The sequence below is a fragment of the Parasteatoda tepidariorum genome, chromosome 7 (assembly GCF_982258835.1).
Source record: "Parasteatoda tepidariorum strain Cologne lab strain chromosome 7, Ptep-v5.0, whole genome shotgun sequence".
Classification (NCBI taxonomy): Eukaryota; Metazoa; Arthropoda; class Arachnida; order Araneae; family Theridiidae; genus Parasteatoda; species Parasteatoda tepidariorum.
In genome coordinates, this window is record NC_141761.1 from 66298540 (window position 1) to 66317771 (window position 19232).

Below are 19232 nucleotides of genomic sequence, written 5' to 3' on the forward strand. Positions count from 1 at the left end.
TTGCAAGAGACATCAATTTTTCCACAACAATGAGTAAATAATAATTTTTATTTTGAGAAGAAAAAATTTAAAAAAAAAAGCATTTCAAAATGTCGAAGAGATTGGAATTTTGATAGAAAGAAAAACTCTCGTTAATTTTATAATTAAAAGTTAAGTTCTGTTGTTGCATTTCAGCGGTCAGTCGATCGGAAAACATGATTTTTTACTACAAATTTACCAGTAAAAAAACGTGTTTTCCCATTTTGAATTAATATTCCAACTAATAATTGATTGCTATTTCTCGAAATAATAATCGATTAATAATTTTTTTACATCGAACTCCTTGCACATTTTGTACAGACTTTTCTAATTTCTAGTTACAAAAGTTTATAGTTTGTGCGAGGAAAAATAAAATGTAACGTAAAACAAAAAAGTGAAAAACAATTTCCAAAAAATCAATTAAATTGCTAAAACTTTGCTATATTTCGGAGAAAAAAAACTCTGTCTTAAATTTGCAAACAAATAGGACCCTTTCAGCATGCTAATTTTCAACTTTGTAATTCCATCTCTGTGACTTGTAGAGCAGCCGGTATAGTATTTTCCCCACATATTTAACAGTTATTAATTCTTGAACTATTAGTAGAATTTTACCTTTTTTTGATTTCATCATTATTCCTGTTTATTTTTCAACGCACCTTTATTTATTTCAAGTTTCGAAGTCTCATAGTTTCTAAGTGTCAAACCGAATTGAAAGATTAAATTGAACACTATAAACAGTGGTGCTGATGGTCTTACAATTTTTTAACAACAGCAATTCTTATTATCGTTCCTCACTTAATTATTTTTATTATAGTTCATCAATTAAATTTTTGTTAAACTCCAAAGACTTAAATAGGATATTTTTTATAAAAATTCCTTACTTTAATAAATCATCCATTTTTTAATCTGAAGATTTTTTAATTTAAATTAAATTGATGAAGGAAAATTATTTATTTTTTTTGGTAATTTTGCTTGCACATTCTTTTAAAATATCTTCATCCAACTTTATTGTACCTTATTGTAAGCCTCATCTCCTTTTCAGGTTACATGGTTTTCCCAACAAGTTCTAAAAAAACGGAAAAAGAGAGATTTCAGAGAGGACATTAGCCAATCAGATATCAGAACAAACTTAAATGATCCACGGTGGCCTCAAATGTGGTACTTGGTAAGTTTTTACCAAAGTTTTCCTTTTTGAGTTAGTTTCTTACATATACTTTTCTAAATATGTGTAAGAAACTTACAAGAAAATAAATATATGGAAAATTTTGCTTTCAAACACTTGTTTTGTGTTCAATGTGACATGTGTTTAAGATAAGTTTGCTTTATATATATATATATATATATATATATATAATATATATATATATATATATATATATATATATATATATATATATATATATATATATATATATATATATATATATATATATATATATATATTTCCTGTGATGGTGAAAATCAAGTGATATTTCATTCACATTTACTCGTCATTGTCGATTCGATATAAATGCGCAGTCAGAACAAGATGATATTAAAAAAAATATTTTCGGTAAAAGGCTACACTGAAAAAAATTCCGCATCAAACTACGCAAAAAAGTACTGACACTGTGAGAGCAGTACAGTAACTAAAAATTACGGTTAATCAGATGTTTTGCTCCGTAAAGTTTTCCGTTAAATTTTGTCCAGTACTCCCTGAGTATCAATACTTTTTACCTCAATTTAATCCAGAATTCTTTGCAGTGTATTCAATAATATTAATAACGAAATTAGGGTTACATAAAATTTACATTGCAAATGCTATTACTATATTATATAATATCCGTCCTGATACGTTAGGTATCTATAACAGCTTTATTTAGATACTAGATGTGTATATTAATTGTTTTAATAGATTAGAAATATTTAATTGAAGCGCTAATACTTTACACAAATATATTTTGCATCTCAATATACTTGGTAAATACATTAACTGTATTTGTTTACTACTGTGTATTTTAGTTGCATTGGGTTAGAAATTATACTTGCTGCATTATTAGATACTTACTTTATTATTATATTATATAAGCTTGTTAGTGGTATCAATGGATTAGATGCATGAGCAATATTAATTGTGTTAAAATATTTATACGTTCGTAATTCTAGTTTAATCATAACGTTACAGCGAGTGTTATTTTGCATAAATTCTAATCGCATTTTTGCACATATAATTTGAGTTTAGACGGCAGCCAAGTATCATTAAGTTAATTTACCCCGAAGTGTGATTAATCACACGGTGTGATTAATTACTTAAACATTTATTCTACTTTTCAACGCACTTTATTTCTTTTTACGTGCGCAGCATTACTTCAAAAGAATAAAGACAAAGTAGGCTGCTCAGAATCTAAATAACGATTTCTCGCCAGGCTTTTTCAGGAATCATAAATCCCGTACTCGAGGCCGAGGAAAAACGCTTAGTACTCATTTCGCTAAAAGTATTTCCTATTACCGTGAATACTTCGCCTTTCCCCATTTCGAGAGATTGTGGCAAGGGTAGCGAGCCGGAACTCTTGATATCAACTCGCAACTCTCGCATCGCCTTTTATCTGCAGAATTATTTTGAGGTTGCAATAGGCTTCTGGAGTAAGACCTCCAGGCTTAGCTTTGCCCCCAGAACGCCAAAATGGTTTCCTAAGATGTCATTACTTTTATGGACATAGTCCTTTTCCTGGAATACTTTGCCAAAGTGTTTCGAGTATCGTTGTTAGTGTCACAGAATGCATAAATTTTGTTACTTTGTTTGTTCTGGGACGTGTTTAGGACTTAGGGTCCTATTTCGTTTCTCTGTCATTCAGAAATATCCCCTGTTTTTTTACATAAAATAAAAAATCTGGTTTTTAATATCTTTACTGAGCTATTTCCCAGAGAAGTTGCGCTTTATACCGATTCTTCTTTCTCTATGTCTATCTACAAGGAAAAAAATCTTTTTACCACCGCTGATGCCATGAGCTTTATAAGTAACATATTATTTTGCCAATTGGAATGCTTATATAGAAATTACAGGAGAAAAATTTCGCATAAATTCGTTTTTGGTTATAAAATATACTTTTGGAGTCACTAATTTTTAACTTTTTGTGCATCGCTAGTGAAAAAGCAAGTTTCTTTAAATGTAGACAAAAGATAAATGTAATGCAAGATATAAAGGTTCATTTTCGTTTTCTTCCAGAATTTATTTCATTCTAAAATGATTAAACTTTACAGGTTTAAAACTTGTTTCCGGTCTTTTTTTCCTAATTTATTGTTAAATTCATGTAATGGAAGGCTTTTGCGTTGCAGAAAATTGTGTGGTATAACCATTATTAACTCTAACTAGACTGAATTAAGTATTCCACAACTAATTCATATGCAAACTTCAATTTCAGTTGACACTGCAAATAATTTGCCTTTTAAAGCTTATTTTTTTATCATTTCCCAACAATCCAAATCTAACAACTGAATTAACCAAGGTTGATTCAGGTCGTAGACAGAGTTTTATACATTCGCCAACTATCTTTCTAATTGCTATTGACTGCATAATCAGAGAAGAAAAGGAGCATTAGATAGAACCTTGCTGAGTATCTTTCTAACCTTGATTTTGCAGACGACGCTTACTTACCAACACACTTCAAGTCATGCAAACGAACATAAACATATTAAACGTTAAGACAAATAAAATGTGTCTTAATCTAAACCAAAATTAAAGTAAAATTTCGAAAATTTATCCCAAACAAGTAATATCTTAGCTTTATTAATTGTTTGGGTATTTGTCCTTCTGTCTGTAAATGATTTCGTTGTATTGTTCACTATTGGTTTTGATTTATTGATTTTTATCACTCCATACGAAGAACAGGTATTGAGCTAGTTATAAATAAAACAAAATTTCTCATTTGGTTTTATATATGATTTACAAGCATCATATTTTTACTTAGTTTCCTAACTTTAAAACATTTTTAAAAAATTGATTTTTTATTGAGCGAAAGATTAATCATTTTTGTTGCTATCAAATTCCTCATAAAATCAGTTCTATTTAGTTATTTTCAAATTCAATATTACAGCTTTTTCAATGTTCAAGTAATAATCTAGTAATAAAAACCTGATAACTGTCAAATGAACTTCATTGCTGTAGGCGCCAAATTTGGCAACCAAGCTCGTGTAGGAGTGAGAGACGGTCTCTTGCTAATTACTCTTCGGGCGACATCGTCGGCATCCCCCTTAAAACCACCAGTCCGTTAATGATTCTTTAAGGAAGTGTCATTCTTCCTTACTTAACTAGTACAGGGCGAAGAAAATAAATCAAAGGACGGCATTCAATTTAACTTTACCCTCATTTATTCGACAGCTCTTCTCAAAAGATATGATAATATAGAAGATTTCCTTCTTTCTTTCCTTTCTTTGTCCCATTTCCTGCCTCTAGAAGACGATATAAAAGAAAGGAAAAATGGTGGTCGGTATTGTTTATTTTACATAATATACCCTTACAAAGAGACATGGGTGGTAAAGTTATTATTATTATTATTTTTTTTTTAGTGAGAAAGAGAGAAAGATTTTCAAAAAAAAGTAAACGAATAACGAAAAAAAAATTTTGTGCAAGATTTTGTAATTTAATAAGAAAACAGGTTTTGCATATATATATATTTTTTCAAATATTTAATTGTTTTCGTAATTTTTTATTAGTAATTTTAACTATAAATCCATGTCTTGTCTAGACACATCACAAGCAGTAAATGATGAGGCAAATTTGCAATTAATAATTTTTTACTAATAAGAACCTTCAAGACAGAAAGAGTTATCTTTCTGTTTTAGTTGATATAGTCCATAATTGCTTATTATGGACTATATATATCATGGACTGCATAATTCGAGTCCATAATTGCTTAATACATCTTAAACTGTTAGTAATATCACAGAATCACACTGACAGATTGGAGCTAGGTAATACAGGGCTTTAAGTAAACAGACGACAGCGATGAAATTGACAGTAAATGCAGTAACTGTAAGAGTTTTTCTTTTTTTCTTTTTTTGATGTGGTGGGCATTTTAAGAACATTCTCCCATTTTTTGCAATATAACACAATTAGAGCCGTGATGGCTCAGCAGATGCTCGCTTTCCAATGAGGTGTGCTGGGTTCGAATCCCAGTGATGGCTGGTCGATACGAATTCCGCATCCGACTTTCTCTGACCACAGTGCTGAAGTAAAATATTCTTAGTGGTAAACGGATCGTGGATTTGAGTCCCCTTGCCGCCAGGCTAACCGTGTAAGGTTTTCGTTGTTTTCTTCCATATGTAACTCAAATGTGGGTTAGTTCCATCAAAAAGTCCCCCTCGAATCATATTTCTACCAATGCTTCATCCAGGAGTTCACTTGTCTTCTTGACTGTGTTCAAAATTACAAGGCTATGGAGATGAACATTAGTAGTCGTTAACCCAAAAATTGGGTTGTCTGTTCAACGACGGATATAAAGTATAAAATAAAATATAACGCAATTGGGCCATGATGGCTTTCGCATCAACCACTGTGCTGACGTGAAATTTCCTCAGTGGTAGAGGGATGATGGGTTCAAAATGTTTCGTGGTTTTAAAAGCAATGTAATGCAAATGCCGGCTAGTTTCCTTAAAAATGCCTCCACAAATATAGTTTGTCTCAATGCTTGATCAAGGTGTTCTATTGTCGTCTGAGTTGGGTTCAAAATTACTACTAGGCTACGGAGTCGCAAACTCAGAATTGGGTTGGATGTTCAATGCCGATTCAAAATAAAATCAAGCATAACCCAATTGGAATATCCTTTTTTAAAATCCTCATGAAAATTATTTTAGGATTTCATGTAAGGTGAAAATGGAGGCCATTGCAGAAAGTAAATCTCAGTCTCTGAAGCACGCTAATTCTTAATTTTCGCTATCTTTTTTTTGCATGTTCTTTTAGTTTTCATTTAACTGAGTAAAATAAATTGTGATAAAAACGTTCATATAATTGCTAAGAAAAAGTAAGGCATATTTTTTTTCATCTGAAAAGTCATAAATTTTGTAACCTAAGTGAAAGCTATATATACATTCCAGTTCATTTTACGAAACTTTAATATATATTCCTACTATATTCTGTTAGAAAGGGGAGGAATTTACTTAGCCTTCAAAATTAATTGTTGCTATGGTGAATAAAGCGCATATATTATATGAAAGCTAACTTAAGTCTGGATGCATAATTGTTGCAATCTATTCCAGAAAAGCCACAAAGCTGATCACTCTCATAAGTTAGCCAAATCTCTGCAATGCTTATGATTACTTTATAATTAGCGGTGCACGGTGTAATTTAATGACAGCGTTTATCATCATTACAAATAAATAATACTTACATTCCGAAATGGAATTAGGGTTAAGGCTAAAGATGGAGTAGAAGTGGGTTCAAGTTACAAAACCAGCTCCACTGATAGGAGACGGGGAAGGCAACTATCATTTAAAGTTTGGTAAATGTTTGTAAGGATTTTAGAAAGAGAAGAAGCACAAAAACGTTTTATTGTTTAGATTTTTTTTTCATCCTAAAACACATTATATTCTTTATATAAATTAAAAATTATTTTTTTTAACTGAGTTCTTTTCGTTCGATTTTTTTTTAAAATTAAGGTTTAAAAAAATCCATTGTTCTTATATCATTTTGAGTTGTAATTGTAGTTGTCTTGTAGTTGTAATTGTAGTTGTAGTTGTAGAATATAATAATGAATAAGTTGGGTGTTTCGACTAACAACATGTTATAGGAATGACTGTTTACATAAGAATCAAAAGTTAGCTAATTATTATTGTAACAATAATTTTTAGTTTTCCTTTCCTAAATACGTTAGAATAGATTTATGCTAAGAATATTTGGGCCATGGCCAAGCACTTAAATCTATTTTTACGGCATATCTCTAAGCACGCGAAATACGAAAATATTTTAATCTCCGCCAAATCATGGTTAATTCCTAAAATCATGGTTAATTCCTAAAACAATGTAAAAATGCTTCAAAAAATATCAAATTATTAGCAAATTAATTTTTTGTCTTTAAGTTTGTTTAATTCATGACTGAATGAGGTAATAAATATATTTATATTCAATAACATATTCTTAAAAAAGCGTTTCTTCTTCTGTTTTTATGTAACGTATTTTTCCTCTTTAAAAACTAATTTTCATGACTTATAAATAACTAGAATATTAGGATTCAACAGCACTAAAGTTATTTTTTTTGGACTAAAAATAGTTCAAAGTATAAAAATGAAAATAAACTGTAAATTTCATGTTTCTACACTGTAAAAAATGATTACTCAAGTATCATGAAACCTTCTTCGTTTTTGACTAAACCATTTCCTGATATATGCTCCTACCAAAAATTTCGACGAAGTAACGAAATAATTATCATCACTTCTCCGAGGAAAAAAATTTTATCAAATTATTTTGTCATACTTTTCTTCTAAAGAAAAAAAAAAACTTCCCTTATGTATGTAACTTTTTTAATAATTTAATAACGTGGGCACCATATAGGTGGCTCAACACAACAAGAACAGATAGAACAGAGAGACCCAAGCAAGCGGGGTTCGAACCCAAATCTTCCGAATACGAAGCCAACTCTTTGACCTCATCCAGGCCGGTCGGCTCATTCAAAAATCCCCCACAATGCACTGCGATGAGGTTTCAAGTAGAGGAAAAATTTTCCTCATATATTTGTAATTCATGTAAGTCGCGCAAAAATCACGTGATTTCGTGACAAAATGATTCTCAAAATTAACGAAATACTGCACAAGGATTGCTGAATTGTCGAAAGTAAGAGATATTTTTCCGAGAGTGTATTTTAGGACATGAGTAAACATGTGTCGGTTTAAAAGCATGTAGTGATGCGATTTAATTTTTTTTAAATACTTAATTTCTTTAAAATCATAGCATACCCGTAACAAATAAAGTTTAATATTTTAAAACTCTTACACTATTTAACAAAATATGTGCATTAAATTGTACGCATAACAGTATAATTGTCTGGTTTTAAATCAAGACCGTCCATCATTCCTCCTGCGATAGCCACGAGAAGTCGCTCACTAATTCATCATTCTCTTGGTCATAAGCGTTAAATTCTCATTAGTCTGATGGATGAAAAATATTACGGTGCAATAAAGATTAAACTAAAATTAAGGGAACAGGTGCATTTGACGGAGGTTTTAGGAAATAGATAACCTCCACGAAATTTTATTATAATTATTCAGAGCCATATTAATGCAAGTCGCAGTTTGTATCTAAAGAAGATTAAAAAATTATTTATGGTCAATGAAAATTTGAATGAGTCACGTGCTGAATGAGGATATTTTTTAAAGTTAATTCAGCAATTGTGAAAGTTTATCGAAATTCGAATCACCCGTTAATCAACTTTTATTTTCCCGTCGAAGTCTCATAAAATTCGTATAAAACATTTTTGATTATGACAGTAAGCATTCATTTTACATTGTATTTAGTTTTACAATTAAAAATAATATTAATAAAATAACTTAATTTCACAATAAATGAATGAAAGAATAAATGAATGATTAAATGAGTGAAAATTCTGTTTCACAGAAAGTTGTCAAACGTTTAACTTCTACGACAAATTTTAGTCTCTAAAAATTGTGAAATAAAATAAAGTAATGAAATTTGATAAATAGAGTAAATGAAATTTATAAATAAATAGGGTATAAATAGGGTAAATGAAATTTGAAAACATAATTGTAAAGAGTAAAGTTGTTTTTAATAGAAATAGGATGCAGATGCATACTAAATTTTGTGAAATCCAGCAGTAGTTTTAGTTGTATGGCATTGGATTTCAATGTAAGTGCTGTTTGATTTCTGTTTCTATTAATATTATGAAACTCTTTAACTAGTTTTTGGAATGATTTAATGCACTAATCCTGATAAGAAGTTTTAATACTTAAAATATACAATTTTAATGTTTTTATAGGTATAACGACTTTTTTAACAAGTAATTTGTAGACTGCAACACAGTAAAAATATTGATGTATAATAAATCATAATTTTTTGCAAATTTGAAAAAAAAAACTTTTATACTTGATAAAAAATAATTAAATATGTAGTAGAATTTTTTAAAATTATAATAAAGAATAAAAAGTAATTTTTTTCTTTAAGGAATAATAACATTTTTAAAATATAAGTAATGTTTCGATTTTTTTGAAGAATGGTTAAATTAAATTAAAATGAGAATGGAAACAACTTTAAAGTGTTCTGTTTTTCCACCTCTTCTTTTATTAATCGAATTTTACTCAACTTATGCATAGTTAATTACATGCATTCATAATCTAAACAAAATTAAGGGGAATTCTCTTAGCAAAGTATTTTAAATGCTGGAAGAAAATTATCTGATAAATAATGTTATATGTGTGTACAGTGCACCAAATTAAAAAGGACCACTCTGATTAACTTTTAATCTAATAATGAGATATTCCCGTTCTAGGACTCACATTTTATGGTTTGAGAGGGCGACCTCAAAATATACTAATTAATTAGTCCAGACGATATTTTATGTTACAAAAATAGACATGAAAACTTTCTCTAAATACTCGTACTTTCTCTAAATAAGCATGTATTTTTTAACTGATTCAGATTTCGGACCCCTAAGGTATTGGGGGTAGCCGCAATCTGGGTAATTATAGTCTCCATAGCAGTGCGAACCAAATTTTGAGAAATTTTGCGTAGTAAAAATTTTGTATTGAAAGGCATAAATTTTTTTTACTTCATTTTAAAAATTTATTTTTAAATGACAAAATAAAAATCTTGAGCGTAATTTGCCATCTAACATGCATTCTTTAAAATGGGGTAAATAATCATGTACTTACAATTCAAAATTTTTCTACTATAATTGGAGAAAATAATAAAAAAATTACTAAAAGTTATATTTTTGCATGGAAATATCTTTGGATGAACAAATTTTATAATTGTTGGCAAAAATTTTTCAATTCGCTTGCGCAAAAAGTAAAATTAACTTTACTTGGTAGAAACTTTAGACAGCTCTCCTAACCAAACTATTGGTTTGGAGAGTAGATATTTTCCAGATTTCCGTCTTAAAAGGGTATGTTTATTCAGTGAAAATGCCAATTTTAGTGTCGAATTTCATTAGTTAAAATATCGTCTGCACTAGTTAATAACCATGAAAATTGAGTCCTGGAGCGTAAAGATGCGATCATTAAATCAAAAATTATTCAGGGTTGCCCGTTTTTTATTTTGATTAGTGTACGTAGATAGTTACAGCTAGCATAAACATTGGACGGTAAGAGGAATTATGCCATTTTAGACATGGTCATAGAATTATGCCTCTGTTTAAATCAAATAAATAAATAAATTGACGGCACATTCATTGGTAATTTGACTGTTCCATTGTTAAAAAAACGCGACTTTATAGCAAACATCTACAGATCAAACAATTATTTTTGTTAATTTTACGCAATTTTTTTAGCTCATCTTAAAAAGTGTTTATCACAGTAATAGCAACATTATTATTTGTGTGAATCATTGGCGGTTCTTTTCTTCATTAATTGCTTGAACTTAATATTTCGCTTCTGATATTATCTGATTCTGATTCTTCGCTGTGTGCTCTGCGAGAGAAAACAATTTATTCAGTTATCGCATTTTAAATATTTAGTTATGCTCTATTTGAGAGGGAGAGAGTTCTTTTTGTTAAACGCTACATTACATCAGGAACTGAGAATAAGACAGATAATTACTGAGTTTAATCAAGGTTAAAAGTCTAGGTCAGACTACAACAGCTGAAACTTGTAATTGACGTCAAAAAAATCTTATTTTTTAGGAAAAGAATTCGAATGATTGAGTTGAGCAAAATTGCCTCTTAAATTTCATATGACGTAAAAGATTATTATAGGCTGTATACGAAAAAGAAGTAGAATTTATCTCTGTTCAACAAAATATTTATAGGTTTCTATAAATTCATTAAACATTGTGGTGAAAATTTATTCGTGGAAACTTTTTTCTTTATTTGTGACGGATTTTGAAACTTAAGAACTTATTCTAACACCATTTTAGATAATTTATGAGTAGAATGACGTAAAATCACTTATTATTTCCTAATCATTATAATTTATTTTGAAAGCTCATATTCATACAAGAATTCATTTGAAAATTAATATTTTCTTCATTATTTTTTTTACCATCTGATATTTAAATGATTTTCCTTTTTTATGTTTAACTACATTAAGCTTATCTTATGAACATAGTAATTTAACATTGAAAGTGAGGTTAAAGTTTCCGAGATCGCGATTTATTTCATTACGTTCATCTTTTGAATATTGTTTTTGAAAACTACTTCCTGTGCAAGAAGAAAGTCAGCACCATTTTTTGTTATGACTTTAATATTTTTAAAAAAAATATTGTTAAAAAATTCAATGTATATCCTAATATTATGCATTTGAAAGTATCAAAATTAAAGTCTACTTCACCGCGTGTTTATTTAAATCTTTTCTTCATAAAATTAAATTATTTTTCCCTGATTAAGGAATGAAGAATTTATGTTCCTACAAACTAAGCATAACTATTTTAAGTACTTTTTTTAAACTATATTTCAGTGTATTTTATTTATTTTCTGCTTGTAAAAAAACCAAAAACTATTTCAGAGCTAAATAATTTGCCACTTCTGGCATGAGAATTAATTTATTTGACATTAAGCCTAATTTTAAAATATTTTAAAAATAATCTTTTCTTTTTTTGTTAGTAAATTCCAATGGAGATAGGTTTGGTTAGTAAATTCTGCTGATAAACTTAACTTTAGCAGCAAAAAATTATCACCAGAAAAAATATTGATAAATTGCTTGGTTCCTAATAAAATGAATATTCTTGGTACTTATCGACGAAAATATCTGGAACTACTAGTTTCAAACTTAAAATACCGAAAAAAAGATTAAAAATCTGTAAAGTTTCCATTTATTTGAAAGGAAATGAGGATTCATGTTTTATTAGCATTTTAGAAATTAATTCCTCATTTTGCAAACAAATAAGACACATTACTGTACTGAAAAATGCGAACTCGATTTACTTTCTTAAAAAAAAATTATAACATTTTCTTACCGACTATTTTTCAAAAATAATATTTTTATATCTGACTAAGCATTCTTTTAAATGCATCTGCTCCTTCTTTTCTTAGCATTCAAAACTTGAAAATATGTTCTTTTATTTTGTTTCTGTTGAATCATCAAAACGGCAATTTACCGTAAACGAAACACATTTAGTTTCACTCCGCCAAGTTGCACGGGAAATTTCGTTTTTGCTTCTTTGTCGAGCTTTTATTTAGTGCATCGTAATGTTTCAAAAGCTTGAACAATAAAATAAAGTCATCCTTATCATATTTCCCAAGCCGATCTCTTCATTTACAATATTCCTCGTAAAACGGAGACAATTCCAAGGTTTAGCCGTCAAATAAGAGCGCCGCGTCGAACAATATAATTTATCACCTCCAGGTTCTCCGCCATTAAGTAAAAAATAAACAAATAAACTAAATAACCATAGAGTAGCGTTATTTTACGGAAAGATATGGAGCTGCTCCATTTTGGCTGATCGTTACTCAAAGAAGAGCATTGGAAAACGAGATAGGATCTTAGGATATAAAATTCAGTACTTTCGCAGGTTGGCTAAAAATGGCGTTCATTGGCGAAATACTGAAAACAGTGATATTTTATGCCATTCTGATAAGAGAAAAAGTGTTCGGTTTTTAAGCCTTATTCTTGGAAAGATCAAAATTAGATAATAGCATGTAGCAAGCATTCAAGCTATAATTATAGCTGAAATAAATGTCCTTGCATGTAAATTACTTAATTAATATTAAGCTGGTTCTGTATTATTGCGAATAAGCATTGTAGCTAATTTTCTAAATTTCACTTGGATTCGAACTCGTGTTCAGCCGGTCATGAGATTGACACATCTCAGCTAAATTATATTTGCAGTTTCTAGGAGCTAAGTGGTTTCATAAGATGCTCACTATACTGATACACTAAGCCGCGATGGCTCAAAGGATAGAGCATTCACCTCCCAATGAGGTAACCCGGGTTCAAATCCAAGACCGGTCTGCAGTGAACATAATGTTGATATCAAATAATCTCAGTGGCAGATGGATCATGAGTTACAATCTCCTTATCGTCTGGGTAGCAGTGGGAGGTTTTCGTGGTTTTTCTCTTCGTGTAACGCAAATGCGGATTAGTTCCATCAAAAAGTCCTCCATGAAGGCTAGTTTGTCCTAGTGCTTGATCCAGGAGTTCGTTTGTCGTCTGAGTTAGATTCAAAATTACAATGCTTCAGAGTTAAACATTGATAGATTTGGTTCAGCTGTTCATAATAAAATAAAATATATTGATAAACTCTATTTGGCTCAGTTACAATCAGATGTTTATTTTATTGTTGAAATTGTATTGAATTGAAAGAAATTGTATTTATTGCTGAATTGTATGTTGAAATTTTTACTCCAGAATTTTGACGATGTAATGTAATTAAATGATATTGCACTAAACTCATTATAGCGAAAAGAGTTATCTTTATACATTCTAATTATTTGTTTTTGAAAATGACAAAGGAGACGAAGGAAAAAAATATTAATATTTATTAACTCCTTATAAGACTTTGAATATTTTCCTGATATATGAATAACTTTTATGAATCAGTTTCACAGATCAACTTAATTCAAATAATTTAATACAATATAATGAAAATGTAATCTAGTATAGTATAGCATAGTATAGTGTATTAATGTACGTTTTTTGAAGGATACAGTGCTGTCAAATGAAAATCTAACTTTCAATTTTTAGGAAACACCGAAAGAAAGAGAGAAAAAACATGGAAAATACGAAAATCAAAAATTTAACTTAAAAGATGGTGGGGGTAGAGGTCATTTAAAATATAAAACTTAGAATGTGAAGATCCAGTCATGAAATCAAAACTTTTTATAAAGATTAAGTGCATTATGCAAAATACTATTTTTAGTGTTCACCTTTTAAACTCATTTATCTTATTATGTTTCCTTTACACTCATCCTTATAATTATGCTAAAAGAAATAGTATTCACATAATACACATATTTAAAATACTTAACATGAATATATGCTTAACTGAAATATATTCTGGAAAGTAAGTTTTGTTGAGGAAATACCATAATTAACTTAATGTTTAAATGGTATGTAGAAAAATCTCCCCTCAAATAGTTTTTATTCTGCTTAACTTAAAAAACCTTTTCTTTCTAAATCATCATTCATATGTTACATGTTAACAATATGAAGTTTATTCCGATTTTGATGGAAAAGGGGGAATAAAATCTCTATATTTGCATTTAAATGTGTGGGCTCATCCAAGAATAAAAATCTCCCCTGTATTTTATTTTACCATGTCGAAACTGAAATCAACTCTGCAGAAGAAATAGTTCTCCCTATCAAGGCCTTGAAGCGCACATTTGCCCCACATCCATTTATTTTCTTGGAGAAAATGGAAAACCGTAGAAAGGCTTGACGGGAAAAAATCAAAACAGAATGTATTGAATAGTTTGATGGAAGAAGAAAATGAACTACAGGTCAGGCGCATAGACACCACCTCTTGACCGGTCTTACATTTATTCGATCTGTCTTTTTTTTCCGACGAAGAACATGGAAAAGCCATTTCCTTCACATTTCGTGTTACGTTGAGAGTAAAATGTATACGAGTCGATTTGATTACAGAAATACATTATATACACCTTAAATTTTGTTTTATTCTTAAATGTGACATTTAAGAATAACGCTGCCTTCTTTTGATCGTTAACTAGATTTTTTTTTTCATTTTTAGTGCGAGCTTTGTTTATTTATAAGTAGAATGAATTTCTTCTGTTATGCTATATTGTTATAATTAACTTAGTTCCGTTTAGATAAGAAATTCTTATTAACAAGTACTGTATATTAAGTTTCTCATTTCTGAATTAGTACTCTTATTGCTATGTACCTGCAATTGTTTTATTTTTAAATGTGACATTTAAGAATAACGCTGCCTTCTAGTACTTTTGATAGTTAACTTTATTTTTTTTTTCATTTTTAGTGTGGGCTTTGTTTATTTATAAGTAGAGTGAATTTTTTCTGTTATGTTCTCTTCTTCTGAATTTCTTCTGTTATGTTCTCTTCCTCTGAATTTCTTCTGTTATGTTCTCTTCTTCTGAATTTCTTCTGTTATGTTCTCTTCTTCTGAATTTCTTCTGTTATGTTCTCTTCTTCTGAATTTCTTCCGTTATGTTCTCCTGTTCTGAATTTCTTCTGTTATGTTCTCCTGTTCTGAATTTCATCCGTTATATTCTCCTTTTCTGATTTTCTTCTGTTACGTTCTCTTCTTCTGAATTTCTTCTGTTATGTTCTCTACTTCTGAATTTCTTCTGTTATGTTCTCTTCTTCTGAATTTCCTTCTGCTATGTTCTGTTCTTCTGAATTTCTTCTGTTATGTTATACTCTACATTAAGACTCTTATCTCCTAACTAGTACTCTTATTAATAAGAACCTATTTTGTACCCTAAATTAAGTAAGGATATAATAAATCTCTACTAAATCTTAATAGTTTCTCTATATCATACTTATAGCATTTTCATTACTTATGCATTAGAACACATTAAATATCTACCTAGAGCCTTTTATGCATTAAAACACATTAAGTATCTACAATGTAAAAAATTCCGGATTAAATTCCAGTAAAAATTACCGGCACTATGGGTGCATCATCCTAAAAATCCATTTTACCGTAAATCATTTTTTACCACAAATTATTACATCATAATTTTTATTGAGATATTAATTTAATTAGAGCGATTCAGGGATTTTACGGTAATTTTTATAACGTAAAATCTATGGTAATATTTTGCTTATTTATAAGTAGAGTGGATTTTTGTTATGTTTTACTTTTGAAATTAACCTTTCTATTTAGTTAATTAATTGTTTATTAAGCATCGGATCTTCTAACTAATACTCTTTTAAATAAGTACCTGTATTATATCTTAAATTTAGCTAGGGTGTAATAAATCGCTGTTAAATTTCAATAGTTTCTCTACATCACAAGGTGAAAAAAATTTATGATAAAAGCGCTTTCATTACTTACAGCGTTTTATGCATTGAAAAATACATTAAGTATCCGTAATGTAAAAATTTCAGATCAAATTACTGCAAAAATTACTGGCACTATGGGTGCATCATCCGTAAAATCTATTTTTTCAGTAAAACAAATTTTGTACGGCTAATTATTACACCATAATTTTTAGAGTAATATTTATTTAATTAGGGTGATTTAGTGATTTTACGATTGCTCTTAAAATTACAGTACATTAGATTATTTGTTTCGTAACATGCTCCAGTATAAATGGATTTTAAGGTAAAAAATAATGGTACCTCTACTTTTGACCGTAATTTGTCTTTTACCAGTAATTTTCTACAGTGTAGAATGCAAGCTTTGTTTGTTTGCTTTTTTAATTTTTGTTAAATTACAAGTGACTAAATTACAATGTAAAATTTAAATTTTAGTTTCTAAGCTTCCATCTATGTAAATAGGTTTAAAAATAGGTTTTTAAGCAGGCATGTGTAGATACGGTGCCTTAGGAAACCTTGTTTCTAAATATTTAAGACTTTGCTTAATTCGTGGATAAAAGCATCTTGATATTAAGCTCTTAATATATCTTTCAATAATATATAGTAAGAGCCTATTGCATGTTAAGATACAATATAATTTATATATTATGTAATATAAATTATATTTTAATATATAATTTTAAAGTTATGTTTATGAGAAGTTATGTTTTTTAAACAACTGATAAAATTTGAGTTTCTCTCAATCTCACTTAGTGTGTTAACTTAGCTATTATTTATTAACATTAAAACACAATTTTAACTTTTGTGTAAATAACCTGATACACAAAAAAATGCAATGTGCATTTTATGCTTTAAAATAATTGTTAAATGCAATACATTTTCTCTATATGCTTACATATATATTTTTAAAAACACTTTATAATATAATATGTAATTATTCCAGATTTTGGTTTAAGTTTGAATAACATATAGATTTTTAACTTTTTCGTTATTAATGAGCTATAAAAACTAATAACTTCACAATATTGTTTATTCTACCTTCTACATTTTACCTCATTCTTATTATTCATATTTATGATCACTGAAATCTTATTTAGGTAGATAGAGTCAAATTCCATACTACGGCAGTTATATTTATTATTCGGTATCAAATTCTTATTATTCATATTTATGATCACTGAAATCTTATTTAGGTAGATAGAGTCAAATTCCATACTACGGCAGTTATATTTATTATTCGGTATCAAATTCTTATTATTCATATTTATGATCACTGAAATCTTATTTAGGTAGATAGAGTCAAATTCCATACTACGGCAGTTATATTTATTATTCGGTATCAAATTCTTATTATTCATATTTATGATCACTGAAATCTTATTTAGGTAGATAGAGTCAAATTCCATACTACGGCAGTTATATTTATTATTCGGTATCAAATTCTTATTATTCATATTTATGATCACTGAAATCTTATTTAGGTAGATAGAGTCAAATTCCATACTACGGCAGTTATATTTATTATTCGGTATCAAATTCTTATTATTCATATTTATGATCACTGAAATCTTATTTAGGTAGATAGAGTCAAATTCCATACTACGGCAGTTATATTTATTATTCGGTATCAAATTCTTATTATTCATATTTATGATCACTGAAATCTTATTTAGGTAGATAGAGTCAAATTCCATACTACGGCAGTTATATTTATTATTCGGTATCAAATTCTTATTATTCATATTTATGATCACTGAAATCTTATTTAGGTAGATAGAGTCAAATTCCATACTACGGCAGTTATATTTATTATTCGGTATCAATCTTTCTAAATTATTTAAACAGTATGATTTCCAAAAGCAATGTTTATAACTTCTTAGTTTGTAATTCTCGTGTTCCTTTCATAAAATAACTATTACTTTGCCGGTGTTAGGTGACCCAGAAAACTTAAAAGTCTTTGTATAACCAATAGGAGAAATTTGAATGTTTATTAACTTTGTATCATGCATAAGCAATAAGTTAAATACATACATTTTTAACTTTTTGGTTATTAATGAGCTTTAAAAGCAAAAACGCTTCACTCTATTGCTTATCGTACCTTCAAAATCTTACCTTATCCTTTTGATTTATATTTATTACCATTAAAATTTTATTACTATAAATAAAGTGAAATTCCATACTCCTGCAGTTAGTTATATTATTCAGGATCAATCTTTCTAAATTATTCATATAGTAGGATTTCTAAAAGTAATGCTTATAACCTTTTAGTTTGCATTCCTTTCATAAAATAACTATTAGTTCGCAATCATATGATGACCCGGTAAACTTAAAGCCTTTGATGTTTTAAGTACTTCAAAACATTAACACATGTTAATCAAATTTTAGTTGAAATTGTATTAACAGAGTAGGTGTATTTCCATTAATATTCATTGGGAAGATCCCATCTTGTCATTATCTAAGTCAGCGAAGCACGAAAGCGTCACACATTTTTGATGCATCATTTTATCTTAATTAGCGTCAAAGGAGCCACCGTCTCCCCGCTTTTGAAAAATGTTCTTTTAAATAAAGCAATCGATGAATCGCTCTCCGCGAAATGATTTTGATCAAAGTGCTAGGCTGGATGAGATGAGGAAAGGCATTTAAAAATGAAACATAGCGTTGGAGTTGAAGAGTTGCAGCCGAATTCGGAAGTTCTTTCGTAATTTGGGATGTATTAAATGTTGAATATTATTAAAACGCTTTATTGAGTCAAAGGAGCATGGAAAATTAACACAACCAGAGCTTTTAAGTTTTATGAATATATTAAATAGTTTGAGAAATTTTTTTTTTACCGTAGTGTGGATTTTTAATTAAATTTATGCGTTTTTCGGGAAAACTACTGAACTCCAGTAAAGATTATAACTCCAAACCACTCGCAATAACGGGTATAGCTGAGAAAGCCGAGAAAAAGGAGGGATTGTATAGTCGAGAAGAAAATTGCTTGGAAAATAATAATTAACATTTATTGGCTTCTTAACATTATAGAGTTCCCCAAGAATTCAGTGTAAGCAACGAACAAGTCAGTCAGCATAATCATTGAAAATAATTCGGTAAAATTCTCCAGAGAATTGCTTGTA

At 29.0% G+C, this 19232-nt stretch overlaps 1 protein-coding gene across 2 annotated transcripts in view; it reads left to right on the forward strand.

Annotated features, from left to right (window-relative positions):
• Positions 1 to 19232, forward strand: part of LOC139426087 (furin-like protease 1, isoforms 1/1-X/2) — a 192961-nt gene that overhangs the window by 126221 nt on the left and 47508 nt on the right. For both annotated transcript variants that reach the window (XM_087167959.1, XM_087167960.1), the window contains exon 3: positions 1061 to 1183. In XM_087167959.1, coding sequence (XP_087024085.1) covers positions 1061 to 1183 — 123 coding nt within the window. The remainder of the gene's footprint in view (positions 1 to 1060; positions 1184 to 19232) is intronic.